General features: G+C 46.2%; 1 protein-coding gene and 1 pseudogene across 1 annotated transcript; one reads left to right on the top strand and one right to left on the bottom strand.

The window, feature by feature from the left end:
- DDX52 (DExD-box helicase 52) lies at positions 1 to 27,615 on the bottom strand. Its single transcript, XM_077311091.1, has 15 exons — positions 27,458 to 27,615; positions 25,290 to 25,521; positions 23,628 to 23,767; positions 22,455 to 22,640; positions 20,814 to 20,957; positions 18,974 to 19,085; positions 18,811 to 18,883; positions 17,596 to 17,799; positions 16,503 to 16,593; positions 10,931 to 11,053; positions 10,085 to 10,235; positions 8,827 to 8,902; positions 3,759 to 3,830; positions 2,880 to 2,972; positions 1 to 615 (listed from the first exon to the last, which is right to left on the bottom strand). Exons 1-15 carry the CDS (start codon positions 27,542 to 27,544, stop codon positions 534 to 536), a joined length of 1,866 nt encoding a protein of 621 aa, XP_077167206.1. The 5' UTR covers positions 27,545 to 27,615; the 3' UTR covers positions 1 to 533.
- Positions 17,984 to 18,128, top strand: LOC143824964 (U2 spliceosomal RNA; annotated as a pseudogene).

Here is a 27,615-nt window from a genome sequence, read left to right on the forward strand (position 1 = left end):
GACAATTAGAAAACTATCTGAAGGACAAATTTATTCTGAGACCAGACTTCAAATATTATGCTCAGCAGGAGCCATACGTAACTTCTTCCAAGCTGTATACAATTCCTCCAGGAAAATGTGATTGCTCTTTTCGAAGGGCGCAGAATTGAGTTTTTCTAGGTTCACCTCTGTAGCTATTCCATAGCAATTTTGAATTCCCCCCACCCCCAAAGCCCACAGCATCAGGCTTGCAATGCAAGGATCATGTATCAGTCTTATGTTCTAGCAGCATAGCTTGTTTTCTACACTGTGCTGATGCTGCCTCACCCTAGGGAAACAGGGCATGATTACCTGGAGACACAGAGTTTTGCAGAAATATTGCAGGCAGATGAATGTTTGGCAAGTTGGGTGAGGATGAAGTTTGCCACTGTTATCAAAAAGCACAACAGGAAGATCTCCAATCTACAAGTCCGCTGACAACCCCTTGAGCGTCCTGAAATCAACATTCCTATAAACCAGGAATCCTTATATCTTGACTGATTTTTCATGGCAGTCTAATCAATTTTTGGGACAGTCTGTGACTGAGAATTGTTATTTTTAGCTTTATCCTTCTTTATGCCTTTCTGGGAGATTATCCTAAGGTGGGAGAGACAGAGAGAACAAGTGCCAGGTTAGAAGAACATGAAGGTTTATGGACATTATTATTATTGTTATTGTTATTATTAGATTTATTTCCTGCCTCTCCCAACAGGCTCGAGGCAGGTCACAACAACTAACCCCATTAAAATTCCCATTAAAACATCAATCTACTAACATGACGGCTAAAAATCCCATCCCTCCCCCAATTATTAAGAGGTGAAGAGGAAAGGATAGGGGAGTAGCATACACTCCAACTCCTAGGGGGGGAGCGATGTCCCTGATTTGCTGACCCCAGCCTCAACCATAGACCTGGTGGAAGAGCTCCGTTTTACAGGCCCTGCGGAAAGCTGGCAAATCCTGCACGGCCCGCAGATCACCCGGGAGCTCATTCCACCAGGTAGGGGCCAGGACTGAAAAAGCCCTGGCCCTGGTCGAGGCTAGGCGCGCTTCCTTCGGGCCGGGGACGACCAACAGGTTCTCACCCGCAGAGCGTAAGGCCCTGCGGGGGGCATAGAGCGGTAGGCGGTCCGTCAGGTATGTGGGTCCCAACCCGCGTATGGCCTTGAAGGTTAAAACCAAAACCTCGAACCGGATCCGGGCATCTCAAGAAATGAGATCCGACATCTCAAGAAAAGCAAGCCACAGGTCTCAGAGACCCTCTGGTTCTTCAACAAACACTGTGAATATCACAGGGGTGAATATCACAGGCTTCCCAGTTCTAATTCAACAACATAATTCAAATTTATCGTAAAAAGCCAGGACCTCCATCTTCAAGAGAAACTTTAATAACGAAGCAGTGGAGAAGCATGGAAGGACCACAAATGTGAGATTTTTATTCACTATTCATTTTTGCATAACTCCCCAAATTAAGCCATAACAAAGCAGCAGTTTGTTTCTATGCAAGCCGTACAGATGTCAGAACCAATTTCACACAAAACGAATGGAAGGCCCTTCAGGGATTTTCTCTCAAGGTCAGTCTCATCCGCTTCCACTCAACTTCCTATTCAGCGAGCCCCGAGGTGCCTGCCACCCATGAGGCTGTCTGGCAAGCCGAAGGATCAATCCAGTAGTAGGCAGATGTTTGGAAAGCAAGCCTGAAGACTACCAGTCATATATCACTTTGGACATTGCACGCTGGGTTGCATACCTCCAGCTTGGGGGTGCTCTTGTCATGCAAGGTCATCATTAAGCAACAGGGCACCGAAACTGTAAGCTCCACTACCTAAACAAGCGGGGTCCTGCATGCTCTATGCTCCCTCCCTGTTCTGGTATGAGAACCAACCCTTATTAACCTCCAGAGTCAACCTTTCATGAATCTGTCTCATCCCTCCTTAAAGTGGTCTAGCTTCCCTGACTGTAAACTGGCACATGAGATGGAAGCTAGACCACTTTAAAGAGGGATGACACAGATTCATGAAGGGTAGACTGGCCCATCAAAAGCCATGGCATCTAAAGGAAACCTCCACATTCAGAGGCAGTAAACCTCTGAATATCAGTGCCTGGAGGCAACAATGGTGAAAGGTCTCAGCCGTGATTTCTGCTGCCAGACAGGATGCTGGACTAGACAACCCTGTGGAGTTTTCAAGGGAAGAAACAGCCAGAGATGGCTTGCCACTGCCTGCATCTGTGTAGCCAGCCCCAGGCTCCCTCAGGGGCCTCCCATCAAAATACTGACCGGGGAATCCTGCTTAGCTTCTGAGCTCTGAGGAGACTGGGCTATCCAGGTTACAGGGCAGCTCTACTCCAGGGTAAAGAAAAGCTGTGCAGCAGAGTCAGCCATTTAATTACTGCAGCACATTTTGGATAACATTGCAGGATGGTCACATTTCTATAATTTTAATAAAGAGAATGCATATCACAATTGTTTTTGAATTAGCAGAGGGCAAGTTAAGGGAAAAGTCAATACTGGAGACACAGAGCCCAGAAGCAAAGGCTAGAAGCAGCCGCACAGTGTACCTGCTTACAAAAAGAGTACTGCACACTCCTCTACTTTCATCTATGAGACAGAGGGTTAGGAGCGTATCCTTTCTTTCTTGCTCTCCCTCTACGTATCTCCACATGCCCTTATCCGAATGCCTTCACCATAAGTGCAGCCATGCTGGATCAGAGCAGTGGTTGATGTACTCCAGCGTCTTGTTTTACACAGCAGCCAACCAGATCTCCCTGAGCCATGGAAGAACTACAGGCAGAGAGGCTAAGGCCTCCCCTGTCAATTGCCCACTGCACCCACTTAGCAGAATACCAAAGAACATGGAACTTGCCTTTTCCTCTTGGCTTTCCCCTTCAAGAACCGAGGGGATGTGAGAATGTGTTCCCTTTCCAAAGGCTTCTTAATCAGCTTCTTCTTTTGCTTGCTAAAAAATGGCATTTAGGGAAGGGGGAAGAGCTAGATTAGAAATTCACTGAAGTTTCAATTAGCATTCTTCCCACCCCCCACAGTTGACGTGCCCATTAAAAACAAAGAAAGATGGTTTAGCTCAGAGAGTTTATAATGTAAGTGTTAAAATGCAAGCAGGCAGTCCAAAAGAGAAGCAGGAGAAGAATTACTAAAGTCCAGAGAAGGACCGCAGGAAGCAAGAGAGAGGGGAGGGTGGCAAGAAAGATGTGTACAGGGCCAGACACAAGGAGACCTGTCAAGTCTACAGTGGCAAAGAGACAGGGTTCCCCCACTGCTGGCATCTCCTTTAAGGCCCTCCCCAGGATTATGAAGCCACCATGGTGTGCCAGGCCAACAGAGCAGTAGTGTAGCCAACACTAGCTGTGAAGCACACTGCTGAGTGCCTCCTCCTGGCATGCTTCCTCCTGGCAGAGAAACAGATGGCCTCAGAGGGCACCCTGGCCTAACCCAAGGACATGGGCAGCAAGGAGTAGTCCACTACAACCTTATTTATCTGCTTCCTTCATACAGACCCTGCCTTTCTCTGAAACAGGGACTGAAGGAGACTTGGGTCTGTGCTCAAACACACAGGGCTGCCATGTTATACCTCCAGAGCTTCTGTCAGTGTTCATGATCTGGTGCATCAGCCACAGGCTACAGCGCAACGAAAAGGGCTGTCCAATGTGGAGTTGCCAACAGTGTTGTGGGTTTTGTTTTTTTTACCTCCTCCCACATTCTAGTATCACCATTCCACTCAAGTTACCTTTGCAGTTTGTGAAAATGTTTTATGTAATCTGGTACAGGGCAGCCGGCTCGCTGAATAACACTGGCTATGCTAGAAGACAAAAAAAGGAGGGAGGGTTAGTCAACACGGATGCATCATTCCTCATGAACTTTAGAGATTTTGTTCTGGTCCAGGACTCAGGCGCAAGGGGTTAAAAGTACTGAATTACTACAGCAGCTGTGAAAAGCAGCCAGTTCATATGCACAAGTCCAGACTCAACTTTTATTTATCTACTTCAGTAATACCTTGCCCCTCTCTCCTCAACAGAGTCCCATAGGGACATGGGATATACATCCTCCTCCTCCTCTCCTCCCTCTTATAACTCACAACAACTCTCCGAGGTAAGTGAGGCTGAGAGTGTGTGACTGGCCCAGCAAGCTTCCACAGTAGAGCGGGGATTTGAACCTGTGTCTTCTGGATGCTACTCCAACTCTCTACCCGCTGTACCACATTGGCTCGCTTCTCAGCATCTCATGCAACAGAGAACCTGAGGTATTTCAGGCTCACAAAGACCAACTTTTTATCACAAATGTGCTGGTAACATTTAAAAGTTGCACGCCACTCTGACCAAAGTGAAAACCCCACTGGCAGACCCCTCCATAGCTCAGGGCAACCTGGAGGAGAACCACCTCCCAGTTCTCCTCCACCCAACTCTAGAGGTCTGGAAAAGGAAATGCATTCTGAGTCACACTGATCTTCAGATACAATCGAAGGTTTCTGAGGCTCTGTGTGATATTAGATGTATGCTGGGACTGGATCGGGGGCAATGATAAAGCTGGGCTAGCTAAACTGTGTGGATCTCTCACGCTTACACAATTCGATTAGGGGAACATGAATGGGATCAAGCACTACTGTGGATTGCCAGGAGCCTTTATCACGAAATACAAAACCTGAAATCTGGAAAAAGAGGACAGTATTGCACAGAGCTATACTCTTATTTATTTTATTTACTTATGTTCCTTGTAGTCTGCCTTTCTCCCTGGGACTCGAGGCAGATTACAAGTGAGTCAATCCAATTGACAGGCTGGGACCTTCAATAAAGCCTCTGGGGAGGGCGGTATATAAATATAATAAATAAAATAAACTGAATTTGTGTTGTGGAATCAAACAGAAATCTAATGAACAGGACTGAAGCAAGGCATATGTGTTAACATGGCATGCGAAATGATGGGAAATTACACAGAAGCAAACGATACACAGTAGTGTGGAGCAGAGTCCTTAGTAATTTGTGAATCATTTGTACAGCACGATCCCACATAGAAAAGTCACCCTGAATAGTTTCCAGAGTTCCTGGAAAGCCGGGAGAGTGGGATCCTTCCTGACCTTCTTGGGCAGGCCATCCCACAAGGCCCTTGTCTGGGCAGGTATTGATTTTGCCCATTTGCAGATTGGCACCTGCAGAAGCCCCTGCTGACATGAGTGAAGATATGGTGGTAGAGCACAGAGAGAAAGGCAGCCCAGCAAATAAGAGGGTTTCTCTGTGACAGCCAATACTTTAAGAAGAAGGAGGAGTAGTAGTATTATATGCTGCTTTTCTCTACCCAAAGGAGTCTCAAATCGGCTTACAATCGCCTTCCCTTTCCTCTCCCCACCACAGACACCCTGTGAGGGAGGGGAGGCTGAGAGAGCCCTGATATTCCTGCTCAGTCAGAACAGCTTTATCAGTACTGTGGCAAGCCCAGGGTCACCCAGCTGGTTGCATGTGGAAGAATCAAATCACCAGATTAGAAGCCACCGCTCTTAACCACTGCACCAAGCTAAGCCTGGTAACAAATGGGAAGCTAAAGGAGCATCTGCAGAATGGGAGTAACATTGATATTGTTTAGCTCCCACTAAGAGTTGAGCTGCGTCATTCAGAACCAGTAGCAGTTTCCAAGCTGATTTTGATGGAAGACCAACATATGGGGCACTGCAGCAGTCTAGGCTCAGTGTTATTGTAGCACAGATCCAGGTGGCCAGGTCAGCAGTATCATGGGAGCATGTTACGGCTAGACTGAGCTGATAGAAAGCAAAGCAATTTTTGCTGCTTTGTTAACTTGCTTCTCCAGTAATAAAGCCAGATTCTAAATAACCCCACTTGTTGGCTGGACCCCATCAAAAGTGGAGAGAACAATGTCCTTGAAGACCTCTGCTTCCCGAACCAGCATTACTGATTCCCCCCCCTCCCCAGATTTTACTTTCAATTTGTTCACATTTAGCTAGTTAACTACAGCAGCCAGGGTCTCTACTGTACCATTAGCTTACACAGAGCTGAGTATCATTGACATATTGATGACAGCCAACCACAAACCTATAAATGACTTGTCCTAAGGGCTGTATGTATGCCCTGTGGAACCCCGCAAGATAAACCCCACACTGATGCCAACTGGTTTCCTTTGAGCCCAATCTCTGAAGAATGATTTGAATCAATCCAACACGCATGCCCTGATACCTACTTCTGCATCCAGGACCTCACCATGATGATCATCTGCTGTATCAAAGACTGCAAAAATGGGCAATAATAGGAATAAAAATGCATGGCCTGGAGGTTATCAACTAAAGCTAGCAGAGTTGGCAGTACTGCGTGTGAAAAGGATCTGGGGGTCTTAGTTGTCTCATGGGTTGGCCTGAAGCTAGAATAAAAAGGAAGTACACCAGATGAGCTATTCAAGAAGACTTGGATATGGTCAGATGCCAACTTTACTGCTACATACAACCTGACAACACACTCTAACAACATTAACTACACGGACTTGCTACATTCACTTTCTAATCTTGCAACATTATATGAGAGCAAACACCTGGAGAAAGTGCCAGCTCGAGAGCTATTGGTGAGTGCTGTTTTATTTCTTACAGTGTCTGAGGGCAGTTTCTGAGGGCATACAGGATGCAGCAGAGTGGGGGCTGTTGGAGTGTTGTTTTTTCTCTGTTTCTTGCCTGGGTGGTGGGGGACTGCAGCTAATCACATTAGCTGATTTGCATTCATTGGCAATTTTGCCTGGGGCTGACTGCTAGCTCCACCTTCTGCTGGGTGGGCCTTTGTGCTATAAAAGGCTCTTGCTCATCAGCGGCACATGCCAAATGTGCATGCAAAAGGACAAGAGCTGAAGGGCTCTTGGCTTGTGGATCAAGTTGGGGGACTTTGTAAGTGTTCCAGAGTTTTCAGAAGGGGTCTGGTTCTTCCTACAATTGATCAAAGTGACATAGCTAGAGATGGACCTGAGGCTGTCACATGCACAGTCTGTAGCATGTTTGTATTTTTACCTCAGAGTAACTTTAAATACTCATGCCCCAAGTGCAAGTTAGTAGCGCTCCTGGAGGAGAAAGTACAGAAGCTAGAAGAATGGCTGCTGACACCTTATTCTATAAAGGAGGGTGAAGAGTTCTTGGAAGGAACGCATAGAACACTTTTTGGAGGGCAATCAGGAGTGGTGGGAAAGGTGTCTCACCAATTAGAGAAGAACTCATTACAAAAGGACAATGGATGGAAGAATGTCACCCAAAGATATCGAAAAATAAGGAGATGTTCTACCCTCCGATTCTCAGAAATCATTTCCAGGATCTGCCTATAGATAGTAACTGTGGATCACAGGAACAAGGGCTATTCCCTAAACTGTCACAAAGCTCAAAAGATGTTTCACAGGCCCCTGAGGAAGGAGTATCTCTTCTGCTCCCCAATGTATTAGGACTAGGAGACCAAGGAGGAATATAAACAAATAACCAATGTTTGTAGGGAGAAAAGCTAAACCTCAGTATAAGCCTAGGCTAGGAAAAAACGCGAAAAACAACAAGAAAGAGTCACTTACATATATTCAAAGTACAAAAAAGAATAGGGACATAGTAGGACCCTTGTGGGGACCAGAAGGTGACATTGTAACAGATGATGACAAGAGGGCTGAACTGCTCAATCCCTACTTCTCCCCAGTCTTCTCTTAAGAGGGGAATCGTGCTCAACATGGCAAAATCATTTCATGTGATGAGGGATGGGAATTGTGGCCTGGGGGTAAACCATAAAGCCTAATTTTTTTAAAAGAACCAAATCCTCAGGGCCAGCTGTATTGCATCCCAGATGTCATTTCTGAGCCTCTGTCAATTATTTTTGACAAATCTTGGAGAACAGGTGAAGTGCCAGAAGATTGGAGGTGAGCAAATGCTGTCCCCATCTTCAAGAAGGGGAAAAAGGAGGATCTGGGTAACTACTGACCCGTCAGCTTGACACCTATAGATGGCAAAATTTTAGAACAAATCATCAAACAGTTGGTCCTTGAGCAGGTAGAGTGGGTGGCTGTAATTACTAAGAGTCAGCATGGCTGTCTCAAGAACAGATCATGTCAGACTAAGATTTTTTTTTTGAGAACGTTACTGCCTTGCTAGATCAGAAGAATGCTGTGGACACAGGCTTCTGATAAGGTTCCCCATGATATTCTTATTGACAAGATGGTAAAATGAGGTATGGATCCTATTACTGTTAGGTGGATCGAGAACTGGTTGACTGATCGTACCCAAAGGGGGCTTGTAAGTGGCTCATCATCTTCCTGGAGAGGAGCGAGGAGTGGGGTACCTCAAGATTTGTCCTGGGTCCTGTGTTGTACAACATGCTTATTAAATGATTTGTGTAAAGGAATACAGGGAGTACTTATTAAATTTGCAGATGACACTAAACAGTCTGAAGACGCTGAATGATTCATGGGGGGGGGGGGGATAATAGCCACACCTCCTCCTCAAGCGGACTGCATAACCTGGGGTTTCTAGCCGGGACAAGCAAACCACGTCATTTCCTTGCAACCATGTTTCTCTTATGCAAGCCAGGCCAATGTCTTCTTCCCACAACATTTTGCACAGGAGTGAGTTTTGTATTTCACTTATCTGGGATTGTACAATATTAGTGCAGGCCTGGGGTCCTGCTTTTGTCAACTGTCAGGGTGCTACAGGCAGGCAGTGAGCCTCCTTGCCAATGACTGGCCATCTATGATCAATCCCGGCACCTACCAGTGCCCATTTGCACTAAACAGAAGCAGAAGCCACAATATGACTTTACAGTCTGCAAACATACCAAGGCTAGAAGTACCTTCTCAGTAATGGCTTGTCATCTTCAGTGAAGAAAGTAATTGCTTTTCCTGTGCGTCCAGCTCTCCCCGTGCGCCCTGCCAGACAGGAAGACATTAAATAAGCTCTCTTTCATGTACGTTCTGGCACACAGAAAGGGGGGGTCATGTACAGCAGAGGTAGTCAACCTGTGGTCCTCCAGATGTTCATGGACTACAATTCCCATGAGCCCATGTCAGCATTTGCTGGCAGGGGCTCATGGGAATTGTAGTCTATGAACATCTGGAGGGCCACAGGTTGACTACCCCTGATGTACAGAGTACAGCCAGCGACAGAAATGCTGCCTGTCCTTCTTCCTCTAGGAGCCATCCTGTACATTTGTGGGCAATACCTGCTCAAAGCACCTTCCTTGTCAGAAATAATGCCAATGCCTATTGCAAGCAAGACATGAACCTTGTGTGGTTCCTTCCACAAATCCAGCTGGGTTAGTCTGCTGCTAGATTTCAAAAAGCAGGACACATCTGTTGTTCTGATGTCTCTGTGTGCATGTTACCTATCTGTTTATGGTTATATCTTATGCTGCCTTGTTAGTTTTTGAATAGAAGTTTAATAACAGTTGCCTTAAGAGACCTAATGGTGGGAAAGTGTAGTAAAAGAGAAATGATAATGACAACAGTGTGTCATTTTTAACTGCTCCATCTTTTATAGGATCAGTTTTTTACTTAGCCAGCCTATCTAGTTCACAACTGACCCCATTTAAGAACTTAAATTCTGCTACTAGGCAACTCCAATTTTGTACGAAGAAAAGCTGAATTACACACCCCATATAGGATTATGCAAACTGAAGCAAAAAGCTACTTATTTTGCAAATTTAAACACTAGCAACCTTTCTGGCTTCTGAGATTTCGCACTGTTTTCAAGTCTCTCTCTCTCTCTCTCTCTCATGTCTATCTATCACATATTTCCCCAGTCCACAAGTACCAGACACTTTTTTTAAAGTGAACATTGAAGACTGTACACAGCAGACTCTGTGCTGCCTGCTGAATTGTGGGGCACATACACAGCTTTTCTACTGCCTGAGGACAGCCAAGGATACTCAACAGCCAACGTTTTCTCAGCATTTTGCTGCAACTGGAGATTCCGCTCGCTCTCTTTAAAGCTGGAGATCCTGAGGACTGGCTCTAAGGCCTCAAGCAACTAAGGGCCTCTACTAACATGCTTCCTCACCATCAAGCTGAAAGAAAGAAGTGCTCCAGGATAAATCACCCATTTCTACTCACCAATCCGGTGAATATATTCCACAGCGCTGCTTGGGAAGTCATAATTGAGAACCATATTCACGCCCTTGAAGTCAATTCCTCTTGCTAGCAAAGCAGTGCAAATCAGGACCCAGATCTTCCCTGCCCTGAAACTCTGGACGACGTTCTCTCTCTGGGGAGACAAATACCCCCCCACACACACAATACAGCAGTTTAGACAGCAGTTTCTCTCATGCTTCAAGCACTGGGATGATTGGCTAAACATCCGGAAGAGGTTCCTGATGGTTAGAGCGGTTCCTCCGTGGCACAGGCTTCCTCGGGAGGTGGTGAGATCTCCTCCTTTGGAGGTTTTTAAGCAGAGGCTGGATAGTCACCTGGCAGAAATGCTGATTTTATGACCTTAGGCAGAATGTGAGGGGGTGGGGGCAGGAAGGGATTGTGTGAGTAGCCCTTTCTTGCATGCCCAGGGAAATGCTGGTCGCCATTTTGGGATCAGAAGGTGAATTTCTTCCAGGCCAGATTGGCCAGGGATTCCGGTTTTGGGAGAAGAGCGGGGCATCATCTGGGCATAAAATTGAGGTTACTGTGATGGGCAGATGGCTGATTATTTCCAGCATTCTGCAGGGAGTTGTATTAGATGACCCTGGAGACTAGGCTTGTGTACTTTGGCCGCCAAAGCGGCCGTTCGAGCCCGAAGGAGCCAGTGCCGCGGGGGGGGGGGGGAGGGGCAACGTCAACTGGCGTGCTGCTATGGGCGCCGGCCCTCCCCTCTGTGCCACTTCAGGCTCCAGAGAAAAGCCCAGAGCACTTGCAAGGGAGAGCCAGAAGGCACAGCGTCCTCTGGACTCAGCAGCACCAGAATCCTACCTGCTGTTGCGTTCTGTCTGCATGAATGAGGTCCACGTTGATGCCCTCATAGATAAGCTCATGGAAAAGCTCTTTCGCCCGCTCAATGGACTGGACAAAAACCAAGACAGGAGGCATGAAGCCCTGCAGTGAAGAGGCGGAGGAAGGAAGCATGACTGAGCAGGTGGCTGACCAAAAACAGGGGTGTCCAGCCAAGGGCAATGGGAGAGCAACATTACTGAGATGGTAAAATCAAGAGGTGCCTTCAGCTTAAAGGTAAAGGGATCCCCTGTGCAAGCACCGAGTCATGCCTGACCCTTGGGGTGACGCCCTCCAGCGTTTTCATGACAGACTCAATACGGGGTGGTTTGCCAGTGCCTTCCCCAGTCATTACCGTTTACCCCCCAGCAAGCTGGGTACTCATTTTACCGACCTTGGAAGGATGGAAGGCTGAGTCGACCTTGAGCCGGCTGCTGGGATCAAACTCCCAGCCTCATAGGCAGAGCTTCAGACAGCATGTCGGCTGCCTTAAGTTGCTGGACATTTAAATAACTGAATCTCTCCATCATCAAGATTGCTTCTATTGGAGAAGCCCCTCCAAGGACATGGAGAAAGTTTTCTGTACACTCTTCAAATTCTATGCCGTGTACAGAACAGGTGGAGGAAGATAGTCCTTTTCAAGGATAGTCCATATACAGGAATGATCTTGAACTGTACAACACACACTGGACAACACACACAACAGAGCAAGAGAGCAGAGAGGACTATTCCACTGCAGAGTCTTTCTTATTATTTTTAAACTCCCCCCCACCCCACATCAAATCAAAATCCAGTATAACAGTGAAATGGCTAGCTTAGAATGAAACATTGGACCTTACTTGTAGGTTTCTTCTTTTCAGTAGGGTGAAGTCATCCAGGTAGTTAGGTAGAGCAAACTGGAATGCAAAGTTTTGCTAATTCTCCTTGAGTGACCATTGAGTGACCTCTCCAGTCTTGTCCAAGCCCTGCTGTGTGGTTATGATCATTTGCACAAATCAGAATAGCTTCTCTATGTGAACATCCCGCATCACCTCGCTTGGGTGGGAAGTTGATGACTTTGCCCCACTGAAGAGAAGAAACCTTCAGGGAAGATCCAACGTTTCGTTCTCCTTCAGTGGGGCCGAAGTCATCCAGAGTGGTTAGCTGTACCCAAGCTCATGCCAGGGTGGAAGAGAGTCCCATCATTCCCACTCCACCTGTTGCAGTCCTCTGCTCCCGAGTGGAGCTTCAGCCGAGGCCTAACAAAAGTGGACAATGATGACCAAGTGGGCGCTCTGCATATATCTGCCACCTGGGCCCTGGTGGAGAAGGCAATGGAAGAGGTAGCACCTCTAGTGTAATGCGCTGTGATCCTTCAATGTGTACCTTGCCCTGTGGTGTATATGCATTGATCATGCATTACTTGACCCAGAAGGCTAATGTTGCAGACAACATCATTCTGTCCAGGGTCTGAATACCATGTGAGATGAATAGAATGTCCAAGCATCTGAAAAGTGCCATCCTGTAGAGGAAACCCCAAATGGCCTGAGGGCATCCAGTTTGTGCTGCATCTTTTCATCCTGTCATTGGGTTCTGAGACATCCGATCGCAGGACCACCAGTTACTCCTGGTGAAAGGAGAGTTGACCTTGTGAATGGAGCTGGGATCCTTCTTCAAGGCGCCTGCATCCTTGAGACATACACCGCTGTTTCCTGGAAGATGACAGCATCAACTCTGCCATGTGCCTGGCTGAAGTGCTAGCTATCAGAACAGCCATCTTCTAGGGCAGTAACCTGAGTTCCGCCCATCAAAGAAGCTCAAAGGGAGTTTTTTGTGAGAGCCACAAGTACAACAGGAAGCTCCAAGTAGGAAATCTGTGTTAGGCAGAAAATCCAGCTGTTTAAGGGAGCATCTGATGTGTTTATTTAATGAGAAATGTGCCCTGGCCAGTCCCAGGACCATGCTGAGGGCCGCCACTTGCCTTCTCAAGTTACTGACCGAAAGTCCATGTTTTCTGCCTTTGAATAAAGGCAACCCACAGGCCCCTTGGTCTTTGGTGTGCGAATTCATCCTTGCCCTCTATCTTTTTGTTAAAGTAAGACAGGAACCACAGTGTCTTTGCATTGTTGGGTGTTACTAGCAGGCTCATTATTAGGATGCCAAATTGAAACCAAGGCTTGGCTGATAATTTTTAAATTTTGGCTTAAAATACTTTTCAGAGTGGAGTCGCATAGCTTACTCTTTTACTTAAAGATGGACCCACAATGCAGCTCATGGTTTTTCAGCATTGAAGCTAAAATTGTAGTACTAGGATTTTCAACAGACTTTTTTCTTATGTTTAATGAGTCTGAAATTTAAAAATTTTTGAAACAAAGATTAGTGGCGGCCGAACATTCCAAAATGTTTCCAGCACAACCCTGTGCATGTTCTCCTGCTGCTCTGGGGATTCGATTAAATCGAGGGGAAATTGTTAATTATTTTTATAATCTTACTAGTCCAGCCTTCGTAGAGTTTTCATGCTGGCAAGAATGAGTTGTCTTCCCTCAAGCGTCCTTGCATGTCCCAAGGAGGGAAAGATTGTGTCTGTGTTCTGCGAACTGTCCCGATTCAACCTCACATATTATTTTAGATTGTGAACTTCATGTGAGTCTTCGCAGAAAACTTCTGGATCCTCTACTTTGTCCCAGAGGTCTAGTAAATGATGAAGCTACACTCCAGTTTCTGCTTAATGATCTTTCTGCAGAGACCACATTGTGTGTAGCTGAATTTTTAGTGGCTGTTTATCAAGCTAGAATTAAGATGTTTTAATCAGTTGATTTTACTGTATTTTAGTCTATAATATTAGCTTATTTTACTCTATTATAATTTTACCCTGCTTGGCTGTACTTGCCTCTTATTGTTATGCTGTTCCCTCTTTAGACTGATCCAGCTTGCCTCTGCCCGTCGGAAAAGGAGATTGGCCTCCAGATAAGGTGAATGGTCCTTGTCCCATCTTGGCAGTTGATGCATGCCCTAGCAGATGTTCCCTGTGGACGACTTGGGTTCTAGAGGGGACTTGGAGTAGAAATTAGCTTGATGTAATATCCTTCCTTGATCATGGCTGGCTCCACTGGTCTGAGATGCACCAGCTCCGTGCCTTCCCAAAGAAACAGAGCTGACCCTCAATGATGGGGTCAGCTGGCCTGTTCCGTGGCCTGCTGGCCTCTGACTTGTTCAAATGTTTGCAGTTGTCTGTCCGGAAATCCCAGTCTGTGCTTCTCAGCACGAAAGCGTCTGACTTCCTTTGTGTCTCTCCCCCAGCCCGAGGTATGGTATGGACGAAAGGGCTGCTGTCCTCTGTATCCACTGTCTTTATCCCTGGTAGAGCCAGATGACGATGGAATGTCCCTCTTCTGCTCCTTAATCTACAACAGGTCCTTCTCTAGGTTAGAGTCTCCAAGAGGCATCCTTCCTGAGAATCTCATGGCGGATGATGTGCTCTTTGATGTGGAGTCTGCCTTCCAGTGCTTCCAACGTATATTTCCTCATATGTTGATGCTGGGTTGGCTGCCTGGCCAATGCGCAGAACGGGAAAGTGTCGTTGGAGGCATTCGCCATTACTTCCGCTGCTCTTTTGTTTTGTTTTTCAAATGGTTTGTTTTGCTGTGGTCGAGTGCCACACAGGAGGTCACCTGCCCAAGACACAAGGGCTCTGCAATTCTAGGCAAAGTCGCAGATGCATGGAAGCAGCCTTGCACATCTTCTTCAGTGCACTCTCATATTTCCTGGCCACTGTATCCTTCAGAAGATTTTAGCTGTCCTTAGGTAGGACTGCTCCAGAATGTAAGTGACGGCAGATGCATCAGAGAGACCTTAAACTTATCCATGGTCTCAACAGGCAAGGTGTAAGGAATCCCGGCTATAGAAGTCAGGGAAGTCCCAGCACTGGTGAGTGCCCATTCAGCGTTAAGGGCATCATCAGTTGGTCAGGAAATAGATATGGTGTATGTGCTGGTGTAGGTTTCATAAACCCCTAGATTGGAAGATGCTACATTTTCTGTTCCATGTAAATGTTCTGAAATGTTTTCTGTAAACCGACCAGAGCTGTAGGGAAGGGCGGTATAAAAATCTAACTAACTAACTAACTAACTAACTAACTAACTAGTCTTGTTCTGAACCTCCCTTGTATAGTTCAAGGCAGCAATGACTTTAGTGAGAACGTGCTCCAAATCTTCAGTTTGGAACAGACTAGTAGAGGAGTCTGTACTTACTGCCTCCTCTCCTAACATTTCCCCTACCTTCCTTTTAGATATGACATCTGCATGCAAAGTAGTGGATAGCTATGCTCTCTCTGATCAGGGAGAGCAGTGCGTGGTCCCAAGCTGCCTATAGCCACCAGCTGCATGAGCCCTTAGTGTGAGATCTCCCTCGCTGCTAGATCCGTGTTTGGCTTCTTCCTCCTCGGGAGATAATGAGTCGCTCAGATTTCCCCTCTGGATTGGGTCTCCTGTGCCTCTTGTGGTGGTCAAGCAATCCCTAGAAGTACAGGACTCCAAATATTCCCAAGTAAGGTAAGGAGGTCTGGCCTAAATGCCCTAAATTTCCTCCAGCAGAGGAATTCCCAAAAAAGTCTCTTCTGCGGCCTCCCTTCATCTGTTTCTGGCTGCAGCTGGCATTCTGGAGCTCCAGAACGCATGCTGCAGGGGTATCTGCAGCTGCACTGAAGCCTTCCCAGTGGTTTAGCTCTCGTGCTGTCAGCCTGAAGGTTTTTCAGTCTGCTCCTGGCTGCGGCTGGCGTTCTGGAGCTTTGGGACGCTTGCTGCTGCCAGCAGTAAGGTTGCCATCTCTCCCCGTCTTCTTGGTGGGCTTGCCCTGAATGGTGGGGGTCGAGGAGTGGACACCTTCCAGGGCTGCTCAACTTCTTTTCTCGGCCCCAGCCTATTTCATCTTCTGGCCCACCTTGCAAGCACTGGAGGGAGAAGGCCAGACGTCTTCTCCGGACCGCCACCGTGTTGGAGGAGTCAAGGGCTGGGGCTCCAGATCACTCCTCAGGGGTCTCGGCCGCTGCACTGACCCCTTCTCCATGTCTTCGCTCCTGTGCCCCCACACTGGAGGTATGAAGATTTTTGGTGGGAAGGCCCTTCAAGGATTCTTCTTAAGTTCCTGTATTTTAAAACTAAAAGTCCTGTTCAGACTCAGAGCAGGGCTCTAGTTGTCCTATCTGAGCAGTAGGGCAGATCAGACTGGAGAGGTCACTCAATGGTCACTCAAGGAGAACTGGCATAAATGTGCATTCCAGTTTGCCCTACCTGAGCAAGCAAAGGCGTGACTTAACCACCTGGATGACTTCAGTTCTCCATGTGCTAATTCTCTGCTTGCAGGGAAATTTTGTAATGAGAAGCAGCAGACTAAAGTGCTACAGCCACATCTCTGCCTGGAGAGCTGCCAGCAGCCAGAGTCTAATGACTTTGATGGACTAAGGATCTAGTTCAGTATAAGGTAGATCCATATTTTCATTGGATCTAGCCTCAGTTTGATTAACAAGCGCATTTAAATCACCAGATGAGGAGCCATGAAAAGCAAAACCCCAAACTACCTTTTTCACAAGGTCTCTCATAGCTAGCAGTTTCCCAGTCTCCGATCCCACGAACACGAGCTCCTGAACCACCGTCTCTGCTGCACAGTTTCTGGAACAAAGAACAAAAAGAGCTGCAAAGGCACTCAGGCAGAATTACTGCAGGAGGAATTGCTTCCGCAAGAAAAACTATACTCCCTTCTACCACCCAACAGCTGTTCCTTGTTACTAAATGACAAAAACGCTTTACAAGAACAGTTGTTGTACCAGAGTATTGCCTTTTTTCCCCCTCCCCAGAGATGTCATGAGAATATTAGAGCAGAACATTGACATAATTAACGTTAATAATGCATTAACATTACCCTGCCCATACCCAGAAAACTCTGCGCTCAAGTTTTTTAATTCTGTAGAAGCCCAAAGCCCATGCACATGCACAATAGAATCATAGAATCATAGAGTTGGAAGGGGCCATACAAGCCATCTAGTCCAACCCCCTGCTCAACACAGGATCAGCCCAAAGCATCCAAGAAAAGTGTGTATCCAAGCTTTGCTTGAAGACTGCCAGTGAGGGGGAGTTCACCACCTCCTTAGGCAGCCTATTCCACAATCAATCACTGCATTAGAGTGCTTAAGCATGGCCTGTTGTGTGCTTTCAAGTACTATGTGAAAACTGTGACAAAAACAATAGAAGAAAATATCAAGACGCCAAAAGCCCCTTCCAAGTTTCCACTACATGCTGGAGCGGTTTCCCAGCAAGATTAAAACCTGAATTGAAATTGTCTGTTCAGCAAAGCAAGAAACCGCTATATAAAATCCTAGGAACAGAACCACGATGAATGACCCAGGGAAGGAGAGCCCTGGACAGGAGACCAAGCAATGGCCATCAGGTAAATCATATTGACGGAAAAATCTAGAATGGCCATCAGTAAAGCAACGAAGTCACAGTCCTAACCGACAGCTGGGCTTCACTCAATACCCAGAAGACATAGATGGAATTTGGGGCTCGACTTCCAACAGCCACACTAAAGCGAAATAGCTAGATAACCTAACAGATATTGAAGAGAAGGATCACAAGAACCTACCAGGAGAAAAGAAGGTGCCACTGGGTGCTTACCTTGCTCCAATAGAGACTGAAATGACATTGTCCAAGTTCAGCTTACACCACTTCTCTACATCATGCGCAAATGTTGCACTGAACATGGCCCTCTTAACGAGAGGGGAGGTGCAAGCCAGAAAGATGGTGGCCAGCTGGTCCCGGAACCCTGTCTTCCCATCTTCAAACAACTTGTCCGACTCATCAACCACGAGCCACTCGACCCTGAGGCAGAGTAGAAGGTTGCCATACGTTACCTTCCTCCATTCTAAACCACTGGTCTTTGTGTGTTTGGCAAGAATGCTGTGTTGAGGTCATTCTCAGGTAAGCAAGAAGCATTTAGGATTCCTGTCCCATGCTGGAGAGCCCTGGTTCTGTTTGTTACATTAGTTGATATAATTGATTTTTCATCGCTTCTCAGCCTTTTGGCTAAGATCAAGTGTAGTATCTGTACTTATCAGTCTATTACATTTTAACCCCTTCTTCCCTCTCAAGCATGAGAGAATAGTAAATACGACCATTCCGTCAAAGGGATCTTTGGGAAGAGACTCTCAGCAAGCCACTTCCAGTCCTTGCTCTGAGGGGGTCCTTCAACTGGAGCAGGGGAAGCGGCGCTGAGACCTTAAACATGCCTTAGGAATGCCTTAAACATTCCCAAGTCTGCAAAAACACACACCACTATTCCATCTAGTTCACCAAGCCTCAAGCAAAGTGCTCTCCTTGGTCTGCCTCTAAAGATGCTTCTAATTGGTTATCCACTAGTACAATTCATATGCTGTGCCTTGGAGGAACTGCCCTTCCCCCAAAGTTTCTAGTCTTTAAGGCTGAAAAAACAAGCCCAGGTTCAAAGTGTGCTGGGACACTGAATAAACTCTGAAGCCAGAGGCTTTCAGAAGGATTTTCAGCACTCAGGGAACAAATTGTTCAGGTTTCATTTGGCCCTCCTGGAATCCAGCAACGGAATGACAGCAATCAAGAGTTTATTTTTGCATTTTTCTGCCATCAAGTCACAGCTGATTTATGGCAACACCATGGAGTTTTCGAGACAAGAGGCATTCAGAGGTGGTTTAACATTGCTTTGCACAGGAGACAGAAATTGGGTACAAGACAAGGCAAACGCAGGTTTGCACTAACGCAATCAATGTAACTGGCACATGCTTGGGTCAATGCATCCCTTCTGGAGGGATCTGGAAGAAATTGGCTTCGGCAGCTTTAAAAGAGAGCTAGCTAACATACCTGGCCAAGTTTATTGCTGGGGGGTCTTGTTTCAGTAAATAAATAAGTCTGTTTGGCGTCGTCACCAGAATATCTGCAGGAAAATATGCCCACATTTAAAAACAAAGAAAGGTGCCAAGAGGATAGAATGCTGTCCACAGACTTAGATTTATACTCGAATTACCAAACTTATGAGAGGACTTTGGACCAAACTTCTTTGCAGCCTCAACAGTTTTGTGGATCATATGGATTCGAAAGCCTGTCCCTTCAGACAGCTTTACTAGCTCTCTGTGCGTCTGCAAAAGAAAATGAGCATGGGCTGAAATGCACACAGTAGTTTCTTGAGGGAACAAAAATAAGCAGATGGAGGCTTTGCACTACAGCAGAAGAGCATGGGCCAAGGATTCAGGGTCAACCTGCCAACATCTATGATTCTATGATCTCCAGCTTTGTGTAGCACAGCTTGTAAGAGGCACTCTCTCAAACACAAGGCACAGAAAGCAGTTCTAGGGAAGTAATTTCTAACTTAAGTAAGAATGTGAACAACAATTAAAAAATCGTACTGTTTCAGATTCAGCCTGAAAGTATTCAGATCAAATCTGAAATGCACAAATACCCCTTCATTTTTTTGGATTTGTCAATTCAGCTGAATCAGAAACGTTTTGGGGGCAGATGCATGCTTCCCACCCCACCTTTGCAGAAAAAGCTGCTTGTGAAAGTGTGGGGGAGCATTTAAAGGGAGTGTAATTATGACAGTTGCACCACCAGCTTCCCAAGCTGGCTGTCATTATTAAGGGGCCATCCATTCTCTTTAAATCTCTCCACCACAGCTTTGTAGGCAAAGGTGCCTGTGAAGGTAAGGAGGGAGCATTTAAAGGGCTGCCTAACAGCTGTTAATGACAGGCACACTGCATGCTCCCTTTAAATTTAAAGGAAATGGGCAGCATGCCTACCACTATCAGCTGTTTGGCACGCTGCTCTTCCCCTCCCCTCAGGTGCTGCCTAAGAAAATTGAAGGGAAGAAAGATGCCTTTAAATGGACGAATCATAGTCAAATCACATTGATTCCAGTACTTTTTGGCTTATCTAAGTCGAACTGCCAATACCTAGTCCAGGTTTTCTCAACCAGGGTTTTGCAGATTTACTTGATAGCCATGGCAGGGTTTCCCCAATGGGAGAGAGTTAATTAATTTTTAATACATTTTTAAGAAATTGTTAAACATTTATTGGGTGATATGACTCAAGTGTTAAACATGTGTGATATGACTCAAGTGTTAAACATTTATTGAGTGATGTGACTCAAGTGCGTAGCCATGCTGGTCTGAAGCAGCAAAACAAATTTAAGACCAACAAAATTTTATTCAACTTATGAGCTCATGTGCATGCATACTTCCCTAGATATAATATCATCATGGAATGAAAATAATCAGTTCAGACTTAGAGATGGAGTGACAGGACAAATTAACATGCATCATTTTATTAATAATTTGCCCCTCACTCCATCTCTAAGCCTGAGACTCTGGAAAGCTGCTGGCAATCTGAATAGACAATGCCAACCTTGAAAACTCAGCAATTCTACTAACTTGGTAGGAAGCAGCTCCACGTATTCATTGTCCTCCTTAACTTGAAGATCTGAAGCAATCTTCCATTGAGTGAGCCCACTATCCAAAGAAGAATCCAGGATATTGATCTCCAGATAATTTATGTTGGTGCAGGGGGACCGTGCTCCCCACAGTTTTTTAGACTTTTATTACAGAACCAATTTGTATATTGTTTTATATTGTGAATGCCATGAAAGGTTTTGTATTGTGTGTGTATGAGAGTGAGCCCACTGACTATTATGACTAGCAACAGTTCTCTGGTGTCTCAGGAAAAGAAATGTCCTCCCCAAGACTTGCTTCCTTTAACTGAAAGTGCAAACCTCAGACCTTCAGCACGCAAGCAACGGCTCTAGCAGCAAGCCAGGTCTCCTCCCATACCATCATGCACACAACCGACTCACTCACAGTTCTTCATCATCATACCTGAGTGGCCAGCTCCCGTGTGGGTGAAATTATGAGAGCCCTGAAACCTTTGTTCATCGGTTGCTTCAGGTCTGTTAGGATAGGAATGGAAAAAGCCAGAGTCTTTCCAGAGCCTGTTGGGGCACAGGCCAAGAGTTCACGACCCTGTGGGGGGGGGGGAGAAGGGGTGAAACTTAGGTAAGACACAGCAAGATAGTTTGCATAGCACAAGCTAACATCTAACAGTAAACCAAATTAGGCATGAAACCAAAGCAAATATAACAAGGTAAAAGCCCATGGTGGCAAAACAATGTAAATACTGTAACATATATATATCTATTAATATCCTTCATGGAGACCCAAAGCAGCTTACATAATTCTCTCCTCCTCCATCTTAGCCTTACAAGATTCCTGTGAGGAATGTGTCACTCCTCAAGCTCTCACAGCAGAGCCAGGATTTGTACCTGGATCTCCCAGATCCTTGTCTGACACTCTTGACTACTACACCACAGATGCTAGGACCAATCCTGCGTTGAGCAGGGGGTTGGACTAGATGGCCCCTTCCAACTCTATGATTCTATGAACTCACAAAGACAGGTTTCTAAATACTCAGGGGACTGTACAAGTTTTTTAAAAAGTCTTTGTAAATTAACTCCTGAAAAATTCCAAAGCAGAAAAATATTTCAAGAAGGTCTGCATGAGACCTGAAGAGTTTAAAGAAACCTAGGGAGGGAAACCTGGGCATGGGCAAGAAGTTTTCAAACCATTACTTCCTTTCCAAGGTGCAATCCTTTCCAGGTTGCCAGTTTCTTGTTAACCATATCTAACAAGCTCTGGAGGATACAAAGTGCCTTCAATAAAGATTACATTCAACCTCACAATAACCCCAACTGAAGGCTGACTCCTTCAGCCAGCTGACCAGAGGGTTCTCTTTCATCCAAGACCCTTCTGGGCCACGGAAAGCAGCAGCTCCCAACCTTTTTGATATAGTGACTCACAAATCCAAATTGATTTGGTAGTGTGACCAATCCAGGGCTGGCCCAAGGATTTTTTGACCTATTTCAGCCCATTTTCTACAGTGGCTAACAATGCACAAAGGGCAGCCACACCCCATTGTGAACACCAAGTGAATGGCATTCCGACATATACAGCCCTTGCAAATGGAAAAAAATGTCAGCTTCTGATCACCATCTCCTTCTCCATTACTCCCTTTACTTCCTCTGATCCCCATTAAAAGTCTCACTCTATTGGTGATGAGAACACTTCTTACTTGAGACTGCTCGGGAAGCTGCAAGTGGTTCAAAATGCAGTGGCATGAGCCACATACAACACGGATACAGAAGAGAACACAGGAAAGAGCAGGAGTGGCCACTGGGTAAGGCTGCTCTACAACCCGGTTTGAGGTCCCAACCCACAAGCTGGGAAACAATGGTGTAAGGCATGCAGCATATTGGGCAAAAGAAGCCCTTTGAACAAGGGTTTTTTTAACACTAGGCACATGCAATTGCAAATCTCCAGTGCAGGGGCAAAAAATGAGGGGTAAATCCAGCAAAACTGTGCTGTTTTAAAGCTTATGAGGATTGCACCAAAAAAAGGCTATGTAGAACTTCAGGCATGTTGCTCCCAAGTTACCAAAGAGAAAGAAAGATAACTGTCACTCACATGAAGCATGACTGGAATGGCTTGCATCTGAACTGGTGTCGGAGACTGGAATCCAGCAGCCTCAATATTCTGCATGATCTTTGGATGGATTTTGTATTCCTCTTGGAGTTGTTTAAATGTAGGAACTGGTTCTGGAAGATCTGTTCCTTGAATGTAGATCTTGTGCTGGTTTCTGAAATGGTTTACCTGGGGAAAAATAAATTTTGACACATGCTGTAATTAAAATGGAATCCAAGAAAATAAATCTTATCATTTCTCCTTTGGCTTTGTTACAGAAGCACAAGATATTCCTGAAATGAGTCTGACCTCAGTGAGTCTGACCTCACTAGCAGGGAAGAGAACGGAGCAGATTTTAAAGGGGGTGATCTGCAAATATCTGGAGAACAATTTATTGATCCAGGGAAGTCAGCATGGATTTGTCTCCAAGAGGTCCTGCCAGATCAACCTGGTTTCCTTCTCTGACTGAGGTTATTAGTTGATGTTTTTTTACCAAGATTTCAGCAAGGCTTTAGACAAGTTCCCCATGATGTTCTGATGGGTAAACTGGAGGACTACAGACTGGATTTTTGAATGGTTAGGTGGATAGCGAACTGGCTAGAAAACTGCACCCAGAGAGTGGTAGTCAGTAGTATTTGATCAGATTGGAGGGAGGTTAGCAGTGGGGTGCCGCAGGGCTTGGTACCCGGTCTGGTACTTTATAACATTTTTATCAGTGATCTGGATGAGGGGGTGGAGAGATTACTCATTAAATCTGCAGATGACACCAAATCATGAGATGTAGCAAACACCCCAGATGATTATGAGTTCAACAAGATCTAAACTCCCTGGAAAAGTTGGCAAATGAGAACAAGATGCAATGCAGTAAAGGAGAAATGTAGAGTTCTATATCTGGGTTGTAAAAATGTGAAGCATGCATACTGGATGGGAGATACATTTCTGGGTAGTAGTGAGCGTGAACGAGATCTTGGGGTACTTGTGGACTGTAAGCTAACTATCAGCAGACAGTGTGATGCGGAGGTAAAGAAGGCAAATGCAGTCCTGGGCTGTATCAACAGGGGCACCACACTGAAATTGTAAGTTGTCACAGTCCTGCTGTTTACCACATTGGTCAAACCCCACCTGTAATGACTCCACAAATTTCTTCACGGAAAACATTTCAAAGGGCTTCCTCACCTTTTCTCGTCGGGTTCGTTCCAGTTTCTCAGCAGTGGGCTCCTCCCCCCCTTTTTTGGGAGGCAGACGGAGCGTTGGTTCCAGAGCAGACATCCACAGCAGCCCATCACTCCCAGGGCCAGCAGGTGCAGGAGCAGTTTCTGAAAGTTTCAAGGACAGACACAATAGGCAGGAGGATGGAACTCAAGCCAAGTTATGGACAAATAATTTCCTTTAATTAGCATGTTAAAAAAAATAGCTTCCAACTGTTATATAATTATCATTGAACCAAAATGCCTTATATTTTTGAACTGTGATACCCAGAGTTATCTTGGTCTAAATGACTGCAAATAAAACATCTTTGACTTTGACAACAAATGCTATGAAGGCTTCCACTTAAGAAATTCTACTGAATGTTCTCCATTCTTTAAAAAAACAAGAGATTAAGATTGCCATTCTTGAATTCCATTTCATTACAGCATTTTCTGGACCGATTTCAACTAGGCTTCAGGCAAGGGAATGGAACAGAGAATGCTGTGGTTGCCTTGGCTGATGAGCTCTACAGAAAACTAGAAAAGGGGAATGAGACACATTCTACAGGATTGCTCAGCAGCCTTTGATATTATCATTCATAGTATCCTACTGAGCTGCCTCTCAGCACTGAAAGGTTTGAGTCCTATCAGGAGAGTGGTGCTGGGAATTCCTGCTCTGCCACATGGCCATTGACTCCTGGGTTCTGCAGGGAGCTATTTATCGAATGCTATTTATTATCTCTGGCTTAGCTGGAAGACAGACCATGGACTTGAGATCTCGCCTGTCTTGTATGGGGTTACACCTCCCTTAAAAAGCTAGCTTCACAGCTTGGGAGTACTACTGGTCAAAGTAGTCACCTTAGAAAACCAGGTGGCTACAGTGGTTTGGAGTGTTTCCGTCCACCTTCGGCTAATGATCCAGATGCCAATGCTCCATGCCTTTGATACATCTAGACTGGACTGCTGCAATGTGCTCTATTTGGGTCTACCCTTGAAGTGTGTTTGGAAGTTGCAACTAAGGCCGAACGCTATGGCAACACTGCTGATTGGGAGCATGTGACCCTGATATTACAGCAATTACACTGGATACACAACTTTAAATCTCTACATGGCTTGGGCCCAAATTATCTGAAGGACTGTCTTCTCCTATATATTTTCTCCCAGAAACTAAGATTGCAGAGAGATGCTTTCCTGACTGTCTCATCAAAAAAAAGTTCATTTTTTGGGCAGACAAGAAGGGGAGGGATGCCTGTCTCTGCACTTTCCATCTCTAGGAGGCAGCTGAAGATGGTTTTATTTAGGACTGTATTTGAGTAGTAGTCCTGAGTTGATTTTAAATTTTGGTTTTAAGTTTTTTATTGTTCTTATTTTATGTGATCTGTCTGTTAATAAGCTGCCAAATTCTGTAAGGAAGAAAAAGGTCTCATAAATGTTTTGACTAAATTAATAAAATTGTGATGTCTTTTCCCACAGATAAAACATATCAGAGAGGGTTGTCTGGATAGTCTTAACTGCAGAACAAGGCAAGCGTTTCTCTTCTCCACAATCAGGAGGGGCCATTGCTCTTTGGCCTGCATAGTGCCTTAGTAGTTCCTTCACCACATCCAAGTTCAAGGTCAAAGAGGGCAGGCGGTTTAAACAAACTCATTACCTTGGCTCTTCTTCTTTTTTCTCCTCATCCTCCCTTCTGTGCTTTGTGCATCTCTTCTTCTCTTTTTTGCAGCCCCTCCAAATTCACATAGGTCATCATCAGATGACTGTTTTGCTTCATCTAGAAGCTGAGTTGCTTCTGGGCCAGTCTCAGAAGGGTTTGGAAGATTTTTGCTTCTGCTCGCAAAGAAGTCAAGATCCCCTAGATGTTCTTTGCCTTTTGTTTTGATTACCTGGAGTAAAACACAATGAAAAACTCTCTTCAGTGAGAACAAAACAGGGTGCTGAGTTTGAAATGCCCTTTGAGCTTTACCCCCCCCCCCAATACATATAGACTGAAGGTTAATATCAGATAGGAGTTGGGTGGAGATTGGTAAATAGTGCCTAGATCTCAAAACAAGGCTGCCTCAGCAAACTATATTATTCTCAGTTCTGAAATGCCTTCACTTACAGTTCTCCACACCATAAGGCAAAATCCCCCAGGCCTTTTGCAATACAACAAACTTCTGAACTCATTTTATATTCAGAACCCAGTAAACCAAATTCATATAATGAATAAGATAAAAGAATATCATATCAGCTAATGAAGAATCCAATTTCAAGTGGGTAGTTGGTCTTCAAGTTGGTCTGAAGTAGCAGGACAAAGTTTGAGTCCGGTGGCACCTTGAAAACCATGACCTCCTGGAAGCATGGACCAGACTCCTTCTGACTGGTACAGGATTACACATTGGAACACTTCCCAGTCAAAAGCAGGCAAAAAACCTGGGAGGCAAGGATACTCTCTCTCCCCATGGGGCCGTGTTTCTATCTTGGGGGATTACTATACAAAATATAGAACTGGAAGGGGCCACACAGGCCATCTAGTCCCACCCCATGCTCTATGCAGGATCAGCCTAAAGCATCCAGGATAAGTCTCCATCCAGCCGCTTCTTGAAGACCACCACTGAGGGGGAGCTCCCCACCTCCTTAGGCAGCCCATTCCATGGCCGAACGAGACTCATACAATCCAAGAGTGGGAAGGGCCATCCAGGCCATCTAGTCCCACCCCCTGTTCAAGGCAGGATTAGCCTCAAGCATCCAGGATAAGTCTCTGTCCAGCCGCTGCTTGAAGACCACCACTGAGGGGGAGCTCCCCACCTCCTTAGGCAGCCCATTCCATGGCTGAACGAGACTCATACAATCCAAGAGTGGGAAGGGCCATCCAGGCCATCTAGTCCCACCCCCTGTTCAAGGCAGGATTAGCCTCAAGCATCCAGGATAAGTCTCTGTCCAGCCGCTGCTTGAAGACCACCAGCGAGGGGGAGATCCCCACCTCCTTAGGCAGCCCCTTCCATGGCTGAACTAGATTCATAGGATCCTAGAGTGGGAAGGGGCCAAGAAGGCCACCCCCTGCTCAATGCAGGATTAGCCTCAAGCACCCAGGATAAGGATCTGTCCAGCCACAGCTTAAAGACTGTAAATGTGTCTATGTGGGAGTATGGGGGGGAAGAGTTAATTCCACTACTGAACCACTTTTGATTTCCACAGACGCACCCTGAGATCTAGCCTATATCATTCTCCACATAGTTTAAACCCTTTACTACGGGTCCTATCCCCTGCTGCCAACAGGAACCATTCCCTGTCCTTTAAGTGACAATTTTCCAGATACTTATAGAGAGCCCTCCTGTCCCCTCTCAGCCTCCTCCTCTCCAGGCTGAACATTCCCAGATCCCTCAGCGGCCCCGGATCATCCCCGTCTCTCTCCTCAGCGCCCTCTCCATGTTGAAGGGAGGCCTCCAGAACTGCACGCAGGACCCCAGGTGCAGTATAGAGTGGGACCTGCAGGGGCAGTCAACCTGTGGTCCTCCAGATGTTCATGGGCTACAAATGCTGGCAGGGGCTCATGGGGATTGTAGTCCATGGGCATCTGGAGGGCCACAGGCTGACTGCCCCTGGACTAGGGCGCCTTGATTTGGATGTGCTGCCTTTTGATGCAGCCCACGCCTGCTCGTCTTTCGCTCACGGTCCACAGGTGCCCGCAGATCCCGTTCGCACCCACTGCCACCCCGCATCCAGCACGCACACCTCTCCCCGGTCTGAGCCGAGGCCACGCGGGGAGAGGCGAGGGAAGCTGCACGAGCGGGAAGAGCGAGCCCCTGAGCATGTGCAGAGCGCGCTCCCGTGGCCCACCTTGAATCGCTCCGCGTCCCCCCGGAAGCGCTTCACGTCGAACTTGGCCCCGGCCCCGAGCCTGCGGAAGAGCTCGTGGGAATCCATGCTCCTCGGGAGGGAGGGAGGGAGGGAGGGTTACCCGGCTGGCCCCGCGCGCTTCCGGAAGCGCCCGCGTT

Source organism: Paroedura picta, chromosome 15 (assembly GCF_049243985.1).
Source record: "Paroedura picta isolate Pp20150507F chromosome 15, Ppicta_v3.0, whole genome shotgun sequence".
In the NCBI taxonomy this organism is placed as follows: domain Eukaryota; kingdom Metazoa; phylum Chordata; class Lepidosauria; order Squamata; family Gekkonidae; genus Paroedura; species Paroedura picta.